The sequence below is a fragment of the Nuphar pumila genome, chromosome 3 (assembly GCF_984573655.1).
Source record: "Nuphar pumila chromosome 3, dmNupPumi1.hap1.1, whole genome shotgun sequence".
NCBI lineage: Eukaryota > Viridiplantae > Streptophyta > Magnoliopsida > Nymphaeales > Nymphaeaceae > Nuphar > Nuphar pumila.
Window position 1 is genome coordinate 129,850,371 of NC_143251.1, and position 18,128 is coordinate 129,868,498.

Here is an 18,128-nt window from a genome sequence, read left to right on the forward strand (position 1 = left end):
AAATTCACTATACTTATAAAAGAGATTGAGGAATGAGATAAAAATTAAATTGCAGTACATGACAAAAAAAAAGATTGTTTCTATTTTTTCTAAAATCTGATCATACACCAACTTATGTTTTTATAAGATTCAAAAATCAATGGTCTACAATTTTAAAAAATGTTCAATGCTTATAAAATCATTTTTTCTCAAAAAACATGATCCAAGTGTGATTTTTTAGCAAATTGATCATTTAGAACACATCTATAGGGTCATATTTTTAAAACACAACCAGAAAACCACTATCCAAGCTCTATAGGCACAAACAACATCAGGCACCTACTCATTTAGTTGTATTTTTTTCAAAATTTTGGGTGCATAACCAAATCAGTTGCTTCTGCCTTTATTTTGGATAAATTTCACAAATTTTACCGTTGTCACTACCTAGCAATACTCAGCTACATAACCATGAATATGTTTGCTTTATGGTATGTGTTATATACTCGGTTGTATGTCCACTTTTTTTGTTTAGATCTGATGCATATTAAGGTGAACATTTGTGAATTTGGTTTTTTTGAGGAATTTGTTGTGTTTAATTTGATTGTCAAGCCGATGTTTAAGTTGCTACTTCCATTTTATGTCACAATTGCTTAGTGCACTTGAAGTAAAGAAAGCACTTGTTATTGACTGAAATTAAGCATAGAGAAGATATCTGGCAAAAGTTTTATAGAGGTTAACTTTGGGGTGCACATATATCTAATTCCTACTATTGCAAGAAAATAGGGAGAGAAGACTTAGATGCAAAGTTGTCATATTGTAGGCTATATTCCCCTTTTTAAGAAACATTTCTTTCTCGTTGTGAGATCCTTGTCTTTACAAGAATGCAGTCATTCAATATACTTCTGGTGGACACACTTGAAAAGATTTTAGTATACGTAGCAAATATTTTTTAGATAATGAAAAATAGATAAAGTTCTCATCAGCTCTCAAGTAGAAACTCCATGGCCAAAAAAATAATCAAATGATATCTAAGAAATACATATCTAGACTAACATCTTTAATTTTAGATCAAAGTCAATCCTTCCCAACTTTTGCACAAAGAAAACCTCAATCTACAAGTCTGTCACCAGTTTAGAGATTGAGAAGAACTAGTGGTTCCAGATAGCATTCATGCCATTAATATCCTTATGATACCAATCCTATCCAAGATTTCTCGATCAGACAAAATGGTTGAATCACAAAGTGAGACCAAGCAAGGAATAACTAGAGTATGATATATGAGTTAATATTGTGAACAAAATCAATAAGATAAAATGTGCTGCCTTATACAGACACAAGTCACTTCACTTCGGAGATAAGGATTAGAAGCACAAAAAATTTGAGCCCTAGCAACGAAAAACTGAAGAATTACAAAGCCGCCAGGTTAATGAGAACCACATTTCAATATCCTCCTCCTTAAGAGGCCTTTTGGGATGCATGACATTTTTCATACATGTCAAAATTACTTTGAAAGAGATAATATGCCTTGAACCTGCTAAGAATTTTACTGTAAAATAAATTATCATATAGTTCAACTTCTAAAATTTTCAATTATTTCAACCTCATTTTCATGAGCAATCAACTTCCATGAAATCTGCTAACGTTCATAACCATCATCCTCATTTATGGTTTCCAAATCTAACATGGAAGGATAAGATTCTATCTAATCCTCAGGTGCTGTAAAGGCATCAAAATCAATAACTATATGCGTACCAAAAAGAAATGGATGATTGAATTTAAACATTGCAATAAAACCCATATTTTTTAACCAAGAAAGATAACAATTCAATAACACAAACATACTTTTTCATCACAAATCAATGAAACAATGTCATCGTGGACTTGAAAACAAACCACTTTACAATAGAAAATGCAAAGAAAGGGTCCAACAAATTATCATCTGTCCACCAAATATGAAACTCACTAAGAGAGCTCATAGACACCAAGCATTTTACATAAGCAAACACCATAAACGACTACCCATTTGCCAACTATAACACAGTACAAAACTAAAACCCCATTATTTCCCATCAATATAAGAAAAATATACTCAATTCCATTAAAAATCAATGAGAAGAACATAGATATCTACCATTTTTGCACAAGAAAAAAGAAAAGAAAGACCCCAAATTCGAATTCTTGTCATTGATTCTACAATAAATCACACATAAATTCAAATCCAGCGTGGTACATCAAAATTTGAACCCTCAACAACATTAATCCTCAATTAAACAACAAGAAAAGTTGTTTTCACATGAAATTCAGGGTGAGTTGTTTTTGTTAGAATTTTTTGTAAGGTGGCCTAAATAAAAATAAAAACTTGAAATTATTTATTTTTATAGTAGCCCATCAATTTATGTAATATTTACAATTCAGTTTAGGTAGGAGTTAGATTTCCCAATAGAGTCTTGATGGGTAGACCCTATATATAAGTGGAGAAGTCTTAGTCCCTCCGAGCTGTTGAAAACTTCTTGAGGGATCCCATCACCATCAATAATCAAAGGGAGAAAGACAGCGAGATCGACTTAGTACTCGCACGACCTCTTGTAGATTGTGTTTCTGCTTCTGTTTTATTGGTCGTGCTGTGTGAATTATCATCGACAACATTCAAGGCAGCATAGTGTGATCATTGACATGGACTCATGTATGCTTCTGCTGCTCAAAATCCAACAAATGGTACCAGAGCTAGGTTTTATATCTTGGCTCATGTTGTTAATCTTATTATATAAGTTGACTGGATGATTATAGCCAGTGACTACAATGGTTGAATCACACATTTACATTGTGTTTGCTTTGTTCCATAGATTGCAATAGTGTAACATAGCATTCAAGGGCTGTATGGATTATGCCCTATGTTTATTGAATCGACTGCAAGGGGTTTTTTTTGTTCATGGCAATGGAATCCACACATGAAAGGGTTGTGTTTGGGTTACATAAATGAATGCCAATACCATGGCATATATGTCCATTTGCAACCATTAGAGCTGCTATCGCTGAATTTGGGCTTGAACCCCATGCTGATTCTAAACGTTATTGAGACTCAGTGAAGTTGCTGGGTCGCCCACCTCCGCCGGCAACGATTGTGGACGTCGGATGTTGGACACCCTCCGCCGGTGGTCATGTAAGAGGGGTAAATGGTGGTTGTCCTCCGTCGATGGTAACCGCCATGCTGCAGTTACATATGGTGGCTTCAGGCGGTGGGGCGTTCTCATCCACTCCCTCCGTTATGGCATGCAAGTCGGGAGGGAGATGGAGAGAAAACTGAATGGCCCTACCTCGTTGGGATTAACCGCTTTGCCTCCTCATTAATCACTTTCCTTTCTTTACCATCATGGTTGACATTTTTGCCCTCATAAGTTTGCGTCTTTGCCATTTAACCACATGGTTCTTTTCCCTCGTCAAAGTTATATGACTTTACCTTTGTGTGTTGATTTTTTTTGCCCTTATGTCTTTATGCCTTCTCTACTTGCCCATTGCCGCTTGTATTCCTGAATTAACAGGATCCGTACACTAAGTTCAGCAAGAATGGATCTTAAATGAGATCCAATTAAAGATTTAAAGTCATAATTGATGGATCTCATAATTGGATTCAATTTTTGGACTAAATATTCATGCTCTTATTCTTGATATTTTAATTAATTATTGAAAGATGCATGAAATATTTATGAATATTATTTGTCAATAATTTTATATTTAGCAATTCTAATTTATTTTCACTATTCTAGTTGCCCCGAAGGGTCTAGAATGTGTTAGTATATAGGATTGTTAATTTTGGATATTTTTCTTGTGATGAAAAATTTCATTAAAGTATGTTGAATTGTAGTTTTGCCCAAAAGTAGCTATAATTCGATATATTGATTGAAATTTAATAACAGACTGAAAACTACTTAACACGAAGAATCTTAGCCCGAAGGAGAGATATCTTTGTCTTTAAGTACTTTTAGTCAATTGTTAAATATTGATGGTATTATCATAGCATTATTGACATTGTTCATAATTTATGTTTATATGATACATGTTGATTATGAATTATTAGCTATGATTATATTAATGATTATTGGAATTGCACATAATGGTTTGTCTGCATCATGACAATAATGTGAGCTTAATTTTGATTGTTCAGCTATGACTCCGGCTTCCCTGCATCCTCATTTGTCTCATATTCTTGCACTAAATAGATTGAATTATAATGATTGGCATGAGAAGCTTCTCATCACCTTGGGTTGTTTAGATCTTGATTTAGCTTTGCGAACTGAAAAACCTAATGCCACTACTGATAATAGTACTGATGAAGAAAAGGTCAAATATGAAAGGTGAGAGCGTTATAATAGATTGTCCTTGATGATAATCAAGAGTTCAATAGCAAAAAATATCAGGGGTTCTGTTCCTGATGATGAGAGTGCTAAAAAATATCTTGATTCCATTAAACAACAGTTTAGTGGATCAGACACAGCAATGGCTGGAATGCTCACTAATAAATTGACCCCCATGAGATATGATGGCACCAATGGAGTGCAAAAGCACATTATTGAGATGTCTGACATATCTGGAAAACTTAAGGCATTGGGGATGACTATCTCTGAATCTTTTCTAGTTATGTTTGTGCTCAACTCTCTTCCATCACAGTTTTCACAGTTTAAAATATCTTATAACACATATAAGTAAACATGGACATTGAATGAATTGATATCCATGTGCTTGCAAGAGGAAGAGAGATTGAAGCAGGAAGGATCACTGGTTGTCAATTTTGCTTCATCATTAAAGCACTATAAGTCTCGGAAGGGAAAAGGAAAGAAATTTTCACCAAAGAAAAGGCAAGAGGAAAGAAAGTTGGATGACAGGTGTCACTTCTGTCATAAGAAGGGACACTTTAAGTTAGACTATCAAAAGCACAAAAATTCGTTTTAAAAGAGAGGTAATTCTCATTTATGTGTTTGTTTCTAAACCAATTTTATGAGTGTATCCTCTAATACTTGGTGGATTGATTCTGGTGCTGCTATTCATGTTACAAATTTATTGCAGGCATTCCTTTCCAGCAGAAAACCAAACTAAAGTGAATCCTCCATCCTAATGAGCAATCTGACAAGATCCAAAGTCAAGACTATAGGAAATTATAGGTTTTGTCTTGATATTGGACATTATTTAGATCTTTATGATGTTTTCTATGTTCCATCAGTGTCTAGGAATTTGATTTCCTTATCAAAACTTGATGTAATGGGTTATTATGTTAGTTTTGGAAACTTAAAGTTTAGTTTGTTTAAGAATTCCATTTTAGTTGGTACTGAAACATTATGTGATGGTCTTTATAAATTAAATGCAGATTGCTCATTTTCTAATAGTGTATCTACCTTGAATGTGAATGTTGGTGTTAAACATTGCTTGATTGATGATAGTTCCTCCATGCTATGGCATAAACGATTGGGTCACATATCGAAAGCAAGAATGTTAAGATTAGTGAAAAATAAAATATTGCCCACTCTTGATTTCACTGATTTTAGCACTTGCATCAATTGTATGAAAGGAAAACAAACCAAGACTCAGAATAAACAAGGTTGTAGATGTGAAGGACTCTTAGAATTGATTCATATTGACATTTGTGGTCCATTTCCACAATGTATAAGTGTTGAGCAATACTTTATCACATTCATTGATGATTTCTCACGTTATGGTTTTGTTTTCTTATTACATAAAAAAAAGTCTGAGTCTTTGATAACATTTAAAATTTACAAAAACTTAGTAGAGAATAAGTTGAATAAAAAAATCAAAATTGTGAGATATGATAGGGGTGGAGAATATTATGGTAAACATGGTCAGTTGGGTCGTATTCCTGGACCCTTTGCTAGATTCTTTGAAGAGAATTGTATACAACCACAATACTCCATGCCTGAAAAACCTCAACAAAACGGTGTGGCTGAAAGGCTAAATCGTACTCTCATAGATATAGTGAGAAGTATGATTAGAAATTCATCTTTACCCATAAATTTGTGGAATGAGGCTTTGAAAACCGCTATGTATATTCTCAACCAAGTTTCTATTAATGTTGTTCCTAAAACTCTTTTTGAGTTATGGACAGAAAGGAAACCCAGTTTGAGACATATGCATGTTTGGGGTTGTCAAGCGGAGGCTAGATTATACAATCCACAAGAAAAGAAATTGGACTCGAAAACTATTACTTGCTACTTTATTGGGTATCCAAAATGGTCAAAAGGGTATAGATTTTATAACCCATCTCATACTACTAAGATTGTTGAAACTGGCACTGCTAAGTTTATTGATAATGATAAGAATAGTGGGAGTATGAATAGTGTTCCACGCAATGTGGAATTTGAAGAAGTTATGGATCCTTTCCCTACTACCTTTATGATAGATGTGAGGTCTAAACTCATAGATCATGATATGATAGATCAACAGTCAGACCATACTATATTACCCACTAAAGAGGTTAATGTTGATCATGTACCACTTCAAAATAACACGCATGATGATAATGATAATATACTTCATCCTTCTGAACTAAGAAGGTCTCAGAGGGTTTGGAAACCCGTTGTTTCAAATGACTATATTATATATTTAGAAGAGTGTGATTATGATGTTGGTACTAATAATGATCCATACTCATTCAAAGAAGCCATTGAAAGTAAAAAAAAATTGAATTATGAATGAATGTCATGAATGATGAGATTGAATCCATGCACGTAAATGAAGTTTGGGACCTTGTAACATTACCTAAGGGATATAAACCAGTTGGTTGTAAATGGATTTTCAAAACCAAACGTGACCCCAAAGGTAATGTAGAAAGATACAAGGCCAAACTTGTAGCAAAAGGATTCACTCAGAAAGAAGACATTGATTATAGAGAAACATTTGCTCCAGTTTCTCGAAAAGATTCATTCAGAATTATCACGGCATTGGTGGCTTACTTTAACCTAGAGTTACATCAGATGAATGTAAAAACAACCTTCTTGAATAGAGATCTAGATAAAGAGGTATACATGATGCAACCTGAAGGTTTTGAAATGAAAGGAAATGAAAATCTAGTATGCAAATTAAAGAAATCTATATATGGACTTAAACAAGCTTCCCGTCAGTGGTACTTGAAATTTAATAAAATTATTATGTCCTTTGGGTTTACTGAGAACAATGCTGATCAATGTATATACCTAAAAGTCAGTGGGAGCAAGTTTATATTTTTTATTCTATATGTGGATGATATATTGCTTGTTGCTAATGATTTGAGTCTTTTAAGTGAGGCCAAAAATTTCTTTTCCAATCATTTTGAAATGAAAGATATGAGTAATGTATCATGTGTTATTGGTATTGAAATCCATCATGATAGAAGTAAAAGACTACTTGGTTTATCCCAAAAAGCTTATATTGCTATATAAGATTTTAGAAAGGTTTAATATGTCGAACTGCTCATCATGTGAAGTGTCAATCTTTAAAGGTCATAAATATAGTTCCCATCAGTGTCCACAGAATGATATTGAGAAGCAGGAAATAAAGACTATTTCATATGTTGCTGCCCTTGGGAGCATAACGTATGCTCAAGTTTGCACTCGTCCTGATATTAGTTTTACTATGAGATTACTTGCGAGATATCAAAGTAATCCAAGAATGAAACATTGGAAAGCAGTGAAGAAAATAATGAGATATCTTCATGAAACTAAAGATTTCAAGCTCACTTATGGCAAAACTAATCACTTGAAAGTGATTGGTTATACAGATGCAGACTTTGCAGGTTGTTTGGATAGTAGTAAGTCCACATCAGGATATGTTTTCTTTCTTGCAGGTGGGGCAGTTTCATGGAAAAGTGTTAAACAACATATTGTGGCTACTTCTACTATGGAAGCCGAGTTCATTGGTTGTCATGAAGCATCCTCACATGCATTATGGTTAAGGAAATTTATCACCGCACTTAAAGTTGTGAATTCCATCTCCAGACCATTAACATTACATTGTGACAATTCCTCTGCCGTATTTTTCTCCAATTATAGTAAGTCTACTAGTGCTAACAAGCACATTGACATCAAGTACCTTTCTGTGCAAGAAAGGATTAACAATCATCTTGTATCAATTAGTTTTGTCTGTAGCTCTGACATGATTGTTGACCCCATGACTAAAGCCTTGGCACCCAAAATTTTCTCAGGACATGTAATGAGTATGGGTGTTATTTCATGGGATAATTGATGATGCAATTGATACATTTGAGATCTCTTAATGGATGATTGACTATTTTCTTCTATTTTATTTGTTAACATTTGTGCATGACATGGAAGAATTTGTCTGAATGACATTAAAGTGGGACTATTTGTATGCTCCACCATAAGGAAGTTACTTAAGTGAGTTTATTAATATTATGATACATGAAAGGAAGTATATCATTTGATTTATATGACCGCCATTTAATGAATTTTCTTAATGTAAGTATAAAGGGTGAATCGTATATATATTGATTAAGTATATTTTTTTTAAAACAAAGTGCACTCGACTTGGTTTTCAACTATAATTCAAGGTTCATATTTTATATGTACACTTATTATTATTTTGTATTAGGCCAAGTGGGAGAATGTTAGAATTTTCTGTAAGGTGGCCTAAATAAAAATAAAAACTTGAAATTATTTATTTTTATAGTAGCCCATCAATTTATGTAATATTTACAATTCAGTTTAGGTAGGAGTTGGATTTCCCAATAGAGTCTTGATGGTTAGACCCTATATATAAGTGGAGGAGTCTTAGTCCCTCTGAGTTGTCGAAAACTTCTTGAGGGATTCCATCACCATCAAGAATCAAAGGGAGAAAGACACCAAGAGAAGACTTACTACTCACACGACCTCTTGTAGATCATTTTTCTGCTTCTATTTTATTGGTCGTGTTGTGTGGATTATCATCGACAACATTCAAGGCAACATAGTGTGATAATTGACATGGACTCAGGTACGCTTCTGCTGCTCAAAATCCAACAGTTTTAACAAACAAAAAGTGACCAAAGAGAGAGAAAGAAAGGGACAGACCGTCACTTGATGGACTGCATTTCTATGAATGCATGATCACGGAGGAGTTTACTTAATGCCAAGGAGACGAAGAGTATAGAGGAGATAGTGATACCATGGATCTTTTTGTGAATGCTCGATCCCAGAGGAGATAGCGACGTTGTGCTTGAGTCACACAAGGTGAGTGAGTGTTCAACAACCGCGAGGGCGAGTAGAGGGTGTCCGACATCGGCGAGGGTAGGGTAGGGTAGGGTAGGGTAGGGGTGAGTACAATGATAGAGGGTTAGAAGAAGGCAAAAGAAAAAGGAAGGGAGACCTCCCACAAAAAGACTAAAAATAACTTTAACATCACCGATGATATTTATCGTCGTTGATGTTAAACTAGTGGTGACGACCATTATCGTCGTCAATAGAACTAGGAATACACTATAGATGATGATATGTATCGTCGTCAATAAGACTAGAGGATAAGTTTAACATCAACAATGATATTTATCATCGTTATCGTTAAACAATTTACGATAATAATTATCATTGTCAATATGATTAGGGATAAGTTTAACATCAACAACGATATTTTGTCGTTGTTGATGTTACACTATTAGTGACGATAATTATCATTGGCCATAATATTAGGGATAGTTTAACATCAACAACAATAGGCGACAATAATTATTGTCGACATTTGTTGATCTTTATAATCTATTATCAGCATATTAACAATGATAATTATCATTGACCATAGGATTAGGGACACCATTAGTGATGATAATTATCATTGGCCATAATATTAGAGATAGTTTAACATCAACAACGATAGTTATCGTCATTGATGTTACACAATGGGTGACGATAATTATCGTCGCCAATAGATTACAAATACTCCATAAATTATGACGATAATTATTGTTAATCATTTTATAATCTATTACCAGAATATGAACATCGATAATTATTGTCATCAATAGATTATAAATAGTAACATATTTACAATGATAATTATCATCGTCAATGAGAATATATGTGACGATAATTATTATCGTCTATACTCCAAAAAAAATATAAAGGATAATTGACAATAATTACTTATCATCATATTTGAGAAGTGACGATAATATCATTGACAATATTTTGTCTCGACCATCTTTCGTGTGTTCCTATTCATATTACCGACGGGATAAAAGCGACAACTTTATATCATTGGCTATAGTCATTTTTACTACGACATTATTTATCGTCAGGATTAGTTTATTATTGATCATCATTTTTATAGTCGGTAATAACATGTTTTCTTGTAGTGTTTTCTCCGAAAAATCTCTGAACATAATAATGATTTTGAGAAATCATCATCAACTCATAAAAAATGATAATGTCCTTTTAGGCCCAGGGCACGTGTTGTATTTGAGGAAGGATCAAGTGCAATGCTATTGCACACCCTTGGTGCGCTGCTGCACGATCACCCACCATTTGCAGTTGATCCCCACAGCTGACAAGTTGTACCCCAAATATGGTAGGTGATCTGTGTCTCAAAGATAGTGGGTGATCAGGCACAGCAGCACATTCAAAGTATGCAATCACATTACATTGCACCTGATCCTCCCCGTTGCATTTTGGGAACTCGAATGATTTGTCGAGTACTTAGTCCCGCTCATGGATTTGCCTCTCTATTTCTCTCTTGATACAATGGAAGGTGCGTCCTCTTTGTTAGCGCTCTTTGACTCTGTCAGCAAAGCAGGTTATATGTTCCCCCCCCCCCCATGATTCACTGAATCCCACGTCTGTGTTCGGGGCTTTGAATGAGCACCACGTATACAAGCACATGGGGCTCGTATTCCCGTGTATGTTGACATAACTTTGCATCGGACTCTGGTGTTGTTGCAAAGACTTAAGTACCCTTTATTGCTATTCTTCTCATAAAGTGATGGTTTGAGAAAATGACAAAAATGCCTTTCATTCAAAAAAGAAAAAACAAATAGTTCAAAAAAAGGACAAACATGTCCTCCATCCAGAAAGTCGAGGATGATGTTGACTCTTCAAAGTCTTCTTCTTTTTCTGTTCAAAAAAAGGACAAACATGTTTTCTTCTTCTTTCTCCGTAAAACACTGTAAAACCCTTTCTCTCTCTAGAGAAGAAATCAAGGGAAACAAAGAGTTCTTCCTGGAGAAGGCCATGAACATCAACCCTCTCACTCTCTCTCCCTTCTCTCTCTACTTCTGTGCACATCCAACAGACGATCCTACATTGCTGCATCGTCATCTTCTTCTTCTTCCTTCTTCGTAAAACACTGTAAAACCCTCTCTCTCTGTAGAGAAGAAATCAAGAGAGGTAAAGGGTTCCTCCTGGAGAAGGCCATGAACACCAACCCTCTCACTCTCTCTCCTTTCTCTCTCTACTTGTGTGCCTGATTTAGAGTTTTTGCCCTTACAGGAGGGGGGTCCGGGGGCTCCCCCCCGGCGCGGATCCCGCTGCGCGGTCAGCGGGCGGGGGTCCAGGGGGGGCCGCCCCTGGCGGGGGGCTCGGGTGGCAGCGCCCTCCGGACCAAAATTTTTTTGGGCCTTCAAACAATGATTTGTAGTATTATCGGGCTTTCCTACAGCAATTTGTAGCATTTGTAGTATTATCGGGCTTTCCTAATTTGCGGAAGGCACTACAAATCGCTATAGCGATTTGCGGAAGACACTACAAATCGCTATAGCGATTTGCGGAAGACACTACAAATCGCGGATTTGGAATATGACCTCCGGTTAGGGAGATATGACTCTGACAAGTTGGTCCTAATTTGCGGAAGACACTACAAATCGCTATAGCGATTTGCGGAAGACACTACAAATCGCTATAGCGATTTGCGGAAGACACTACAAATCGCTATAGCGATTTGTGAATCGCTATAGCGATTTGCGGAAGACACTACAAATCGCTATAGCGTTTCGCGATTTACGGAAGACACTACAAATGCTACAAATTGCTGTAGGAAAGCCCGATAATACTACAAATCATTGTTGGAAGGCCCAAAAAAAATTTGGTCCGGAGGGCGCTGCCCCCCGAGCCCCCGCCAGGGGCGGCCCCCCCTGGACCCCCGCCCGCTGACCGTGCAGCGGGATCCGCGCCAGGGGGGAGCCCCCGGACCCCCCTCCTGTAAGGGCAAAAACTCTAAATCAGGCACACAAGTAGAGAGAGAAGGGAGAGAGAGTGAGAGGGTTGGTGTTCATGGCCTTCTCCAGGAGGAACCCTTTACCTCTCTTGATTTCTTCTCTACAGAGAGAGAGGGTTTTACAGTGTTTTACGAAGAAGGAAGAAGAAAAAGATGACGATGCAGCAATGTAGGATCGTCTGTTGGATGTGCACAAAAGTAGAGAGAGAAGGGAGAGAGAGTGAGAGGGTTGATGTTCATGGCCTTCTCCAGGAAGAACTCTTTGTTTCCCTTGATACTCTAGAGAGAGAAAGGGTTTTACAGTGTTTTACGGAGAAAGAAGAAGAAAACATGTTTGTCCTTTTTTTGAACAGAAAAAGAAGAAGACTTTGAAGAGTCAACATCATCCTCGACTTTCTGGATGGAGGACATGTTTGTCCTTTTTTTGAACTATTTGTTTTTTCTTTTTTGAATGAAAGGCATTTTTGTCATTTTCTCAAACCATCACTTTATGAGAAGAATAGCAATAAAGGGTACTTAAGTCTTTGCAACAACACCAGAGTCCGATGCAAAGTTATGTCAACATACACGGGAATACGAGCCCCATGTGCTTGTATACGTGGTGCTCATTCAAAGCCCCGAACACAGACGTGGGATTCAGTTAATCATCGAGGGCGAACATACACAACCCTCTCATCTCTCTCTGTGCTCACAATGAGCACATGTGTTCTCTCTCACAACAAATGTGCTCATTATGAGCATATTTGAGAGAGAGGGCACCAAAAAGAAGTACGTGTAGGCGATATTATTGTATTTCTCTCATGGCATGACATATATATATATATATATATATATATATATATATATATATATATATATATATATATATATATGAAAGCATTAGTTAATAATATGACAAGATATGAAAAGTAAAATTTAAAAAGTGTTGACATATCACTAAGTGTGGTAATAAACCAAGATATTTTAGGGCTCGTTTGCTTGGCTAGTGAGAATCACTCTCCTACACTTGCCCAAGATTGTTTTTGACAACCCATTTTCACATTATCTACCAAACATGCAAAAATGTTTTACTTCACGTTTTTTGCATTTTCAAATGATTCACATTCTCATTTTTGCATTTGATTTATTTGCATGTTTGAAAAATCCAATCAAAAGCGTCCTTAAATATAGGCATTATTGTGAAATATCACTTTTTTAAAGTTTAATGAGAATAAGAAATTTCACTATAAAATCAAGTTTTTTTTTTTTAATATCAAGGACTTTGCCACTAGTCATGTCCATGCATATGCTATATTCAAATAGGTTCTGCTCATCCCCTATGTTGTCCCCATCTTCATACAAATTTTTTTATTTCATTGATGCAAGTTATTTTGACCAAATCAAAATCCATAGATGTGATCTTAAATCACCAAAAATCTGACTTGTGGGCAGGATTTTTTAGCAATTGAAAAAACAAGGGTTGACAAACCATGAAACTTTGTGATTTAAAAAAAAATCAAATTTTTTCGTTGAGAGGAGAACGGAAAGAGAGAGTTGTGGTTCACTGAATGAAAGAGGTTCTTTGAAACACTCTTTTGCATTTCAGGGTAAAAAAGGATTCGATGACGGGATCCAAATGAAATGAAATTCGCTTGATTGTTTTTTATTGAACTTCAATCATTCTTGGAGTTTAGTGATTTCACATATAAAGTCACACCAACTTGGGTCATAAGATTTAAGAGGCGTATGAAGATTGGAGATGAGTGAAACCAAACTATGCATGATAAGATCCATCGAGGCCTTGAACTCCAGACCCGATTCCAACGCATCCCACGTGTAACGCATTATCAATAGAGCGGAGCCCATTATCCTCAGCTTCTTGGTAAACCTGCCAGAATTGACCGAAAGCAAGAGCCGACGCGTCAAAACTACGCGTACATGTACGAAAAGACCAAAATATTCTTGTCATTAGAAAGGCGACTGGTTAAATCAGATTCCTCAAAACGCCCACGTATAAAATTTAATGACTAAACTACCCTCGAATCATGACGTACCGGGTTGTTCCTGCCACAGACAGCCATGCACGCAGTACAGGAAAATCACTGGAACTTGCCTAAAATATCCCTTGTATATAAGCTCCTCTGCTCGGCCATTTAATCATAGATCCGCGGACCTAAACTCGAGTCTCCATCATTAGATTATAAGGTCATTCCATACTGAACCAGATCCAAATAAGCCAAGCGACCCGTAATCTTCAAATCAAATATCTAACATTGGCTTCTGATGCATGTGTTTTTAGCCTGACCTCTCTCTCTCTCCACAGAAATATGCATACATGGTCCACTAGGGATCCACAGGTGGCACTCTTTGCTGCAAATAGGGGTGTCAACGGGCCTGGTCTACCCGGACCGGACACGAACCAAGCTTTATAGGGACTGGGTATATGGTGATAAATAAGAAGACCCGATTAAGACCTAGGTTCAGACCCAAAAATCCGATTAATATATGGATCCGGATATAGTTTATGAAATTTTATACCAGATTTGGACTCGACTCGACCCTGACAGTAATTTTTCAATGTAAAGATGATAAAAAATATGGTTTTACTGGGGTTGGTTCATGTAGTTTTTATCGGGTTCCGATATGTTTTTTGTTACAGTAGATCTGATTAGACTCAGGTCTGAACCCAATACCTTCCCGAACATATGATTCAAATCTGGTTTCACCTGAGTTAGAACCAAACCCGACCCATTGACACACCTAGTTGCAAAGGCGTATACTTCTTGGTGTGCAAAAGAGACCTCAAGGGTTTTACTAACAAAGGTCAGTTAATGTATAATCGGTAATGAAAGGTAGGGATGGCAGTAGACCGGGGCGGGGCAGGGGACAAGCTCTTCACTCATGGCCTGTCTCAAAATTTCAACTTCCATCCTTGCATGGGTTTAGATTTTAACTTCCATTCCTGCCTCCATCACCGTTTCATGTCCTCCCTCCCCAGTTGAAATGGAGTGAGGCGGAGCAGGGGAAAGCGTAAATCCATCCCCGCCTTCATCTCTGCACGAGTTTTGATTTTAGCTTCTATTCCCGTTTCATGTCTTTCATCCCCGGTTCAAATGGGGGTGAGGAGGGGCAGGGCCCATTTCCCCTGATCCACTGTTATATATATATATATATATATATATATATATATATATATATATATATATATATATATATATATATATATATATATATAAAGCTAAAATCACCTTAAAATACCAGTTATACAAAGTATCGTTGGGTTTTGAACTTGCAAGGTCCCAAACACAAGGTGACGTGCAATAACCGCTCCTACCAAACAAGCAGAGTCCTAGTTGTAATTGTTGATGGCGACCAACACTTCTGGAGCCAACTCTGCGAAATGAGATTTGGTAAAATCTTTTAGTGTTGAGGGTATTTTGGTTAGTAAAAAAAAGTTGAATGGCAGAATTCCCTGTACATGAATGTTTCTGGCAGGTCTTGCCGACACCGGAAACCAGTGTTGTGAGAGGCGTACGCCTCAGTCAGAGGCGAAGCCCAGGCTCAACGCCTCGCTTCGCCTCATCGCATTTACAACCTTGCGACTCAGTCTCACGTTGTGAGAGGCGTACGCCTCAGTACCTGAGGCGTATGCCTCAGAGGAGCGTAGGCTCAACGCCTCGCTTCGCCTTATCGCACAACCTTGCGGGAAACATGAATGCTGGATGGTGTGTCCCATGTCATGAACGGCGGGACGACCTAAATGTTCGTTTGTCTTTGATGAGGAAGTTGGGCCTCTTTTGGTCATTTTCATACATGCAAAAATACCACCACCCTTTTTCGTCGAATCTCAAGAGCAGTGGGCCTAACCTAAAAGACAAAATTACCCCTCATGACTTTTGAACCTGGTTTCTACTTTCGATTGTAGAGTCGGATTGGCAAAGTTAACCCTTGAAGAACCTCTGCTCATCGTAGAGGGGTCAGGGATGGAAGGGTTGACCCCATTCATATAACTCATAGCCAGGTTCGGATTCGGGTTTGGGTTTTGTCAGGTCATGAAAACAAAATTTCAAAACTGGACCCACATAATTTTAATTTTTTTATGAAAATATCTATAAAATACTCAAGTCAGGTACTCGAAAAAATGCCAGCTCGAGTCGGGTTGGGTACCCAGTAAAAAACATGACCCAAAACAGGTCTGCATATTGTGTCCGGTCGGGTTCAAGTCGATCAGCACTTTCCATGTCCATACTCGGGATTTCTACATGATACAAACCGAACCAGTTGACAGCCCTAATGAAGAGTACACCTAGCTTCGACTTTGCAACACATTGGCTGGCCTTCGGTTGGTAAAACCCGAGGGTTTTGAACTTCTTGACTCTTAATGTTACTAATCTTGTTAAAGGGATTTTCTCTGTGAAAGAAAATTTTGTGATTGATTTAAAATTTTGGTTTTATTGATTTTTTTTTTTAGTAAATGATGGCATGTATAAAAATGTTCACAAGGGCTCTACTCATTTGGTAGGGATAACTTATGAACAGGGGCGTAGCTAGGATTCATGTGAGGGGGGGGGGGGACATGGGTGTAGCAAAAAAAAAATTATTTGTGCGATAGTCGGGGTCCGGGGGCAGCGCCCCGAAAATTTTGTTTTTGAGATAAAATAAAAAATGGCTACAATTATTAATAAAAATCTATTTCATATGGACAAATCAAACTATTTGCTGCAGTGGGGGCTGGGCTAGGACTGGACTGGGCTAAAAAATGGATAAAAATCTATTTCATATGGAATCAGGGCTGGGCTAGGACTGGGCTTTTAAAAAAAAAACAAAAAAAATTAACTCTTTCGGGAGGCAGGACTGGGCTACATGATATTATTAATAAAAATTAACAGCCCAGTCCTGCCCCCCCCTAGCTACGCCCTTGCTTATGAATATCACCGAGTTGATGATACAGCATAAGTTTGAAACCCAGAAGTGGTGTCCTTGGTTGAAGCTGGGTGTACTCTCCAGTGGGCAGGAGAACGACCTCAATGGTTTTACCAACCGGGTTCCCTTGGATTATCAAAAAAATAAAAAATAAAAAAATAAAAAATTTATCTGAATATAGCATATATTTAGGGTGAAGATTTTGCAAATTCTGGCTGTTCGGGATTCAATTTTGATCCAAATCTTCATGAATTCAACTGTTCTGGATCTGAACCATTCTAGGAGTAGTGGCCATTGGGCCCTACGGGCTGTCGGTACATGGACCTTTTCTGGTCAGGCCTGAGCGGTAAAATGCAACCCAGGCCTGATTACTTAATCAAGCCTGAAATGACACGCCAACTAGTAAGATTGTGTGCGCGTATGCTCTTTAACAAATATCGTGAGAAATTGCCTGAAAGTTTAAAATGGCAATTTCTTGCAAGATTTTCAAAATATCATGAGATTCATGAAAAAACAATAAAATACCGTGATTTAAACGTGATATTTACGTTTTAAATGGTTATTTATCGTAAAAAAAAACGTGTATTTTATTTTTAAATAAATTTTATTAATATTTTCTTATAAAAATTATTTTTTATATTTTAAATTAAATTTTTTATTGCCAGAATTTTGCCGAAAAAAAACATGAGGATTATGAAAAATTTTCAATTTCCCACGAGTTTTTGAGAAACGAGATTTTGCCAAAAAATTTGTTTGTCACTATGGCGTATGGTAGGGCTCTGCAGAGGCACGTGCAAGGGGGCGGAACAAATGGTGTGGACATGGGAGGGTGGCGAATGGCAGGCTGCGTACACAGCAACAATACAATGGGCACGCGCACGGGAGGGGTGGTGATGATGCGGCTTAGGGTCCAATTGGCCATGACAGGACGGTAGTGGCGGTGTGGGTGCATGCATGCAAGATGATGATGAAATGTGAGAATGGAGAGAGAAGATGGATAGGGATGCGCTCATTTGAGGCAGAGAAGTCCTCAAAAATCAAAAGGCTAACTTGTGTTGGGACGTTGC

The 18,128-nt window shown here is 37.1% G+C and overlaps 1 protein-coding gene across 1 annotated transcript; it reads left to right on the plus strand.

Annotated features, from left to right (window-relative positions):
- Positions 1 to 3,111: 3,111 nt before the first annotated feature.
- LOC149843798 (uncharacterized) lies at positions 3,112 to 4,683 on the plus strand. Its single transcript, XM_090000972.1, has 3 exons — positions 3,112 to 3,247; positions 4,142 to 4,331; positions 4,395 to 4,683. The coding sequence occupies exons 1-3, from the start codon at positions 3,112 to 3,114 to the stop codon at positions 4,681 to 4,683; spliced, it is 615 nt and encodes a 204-aa protein (XP_089857098.1).
- The last annotated feature ends 13,445 nt before the right edge of the window (positions 4,684 to 18,128 follow it).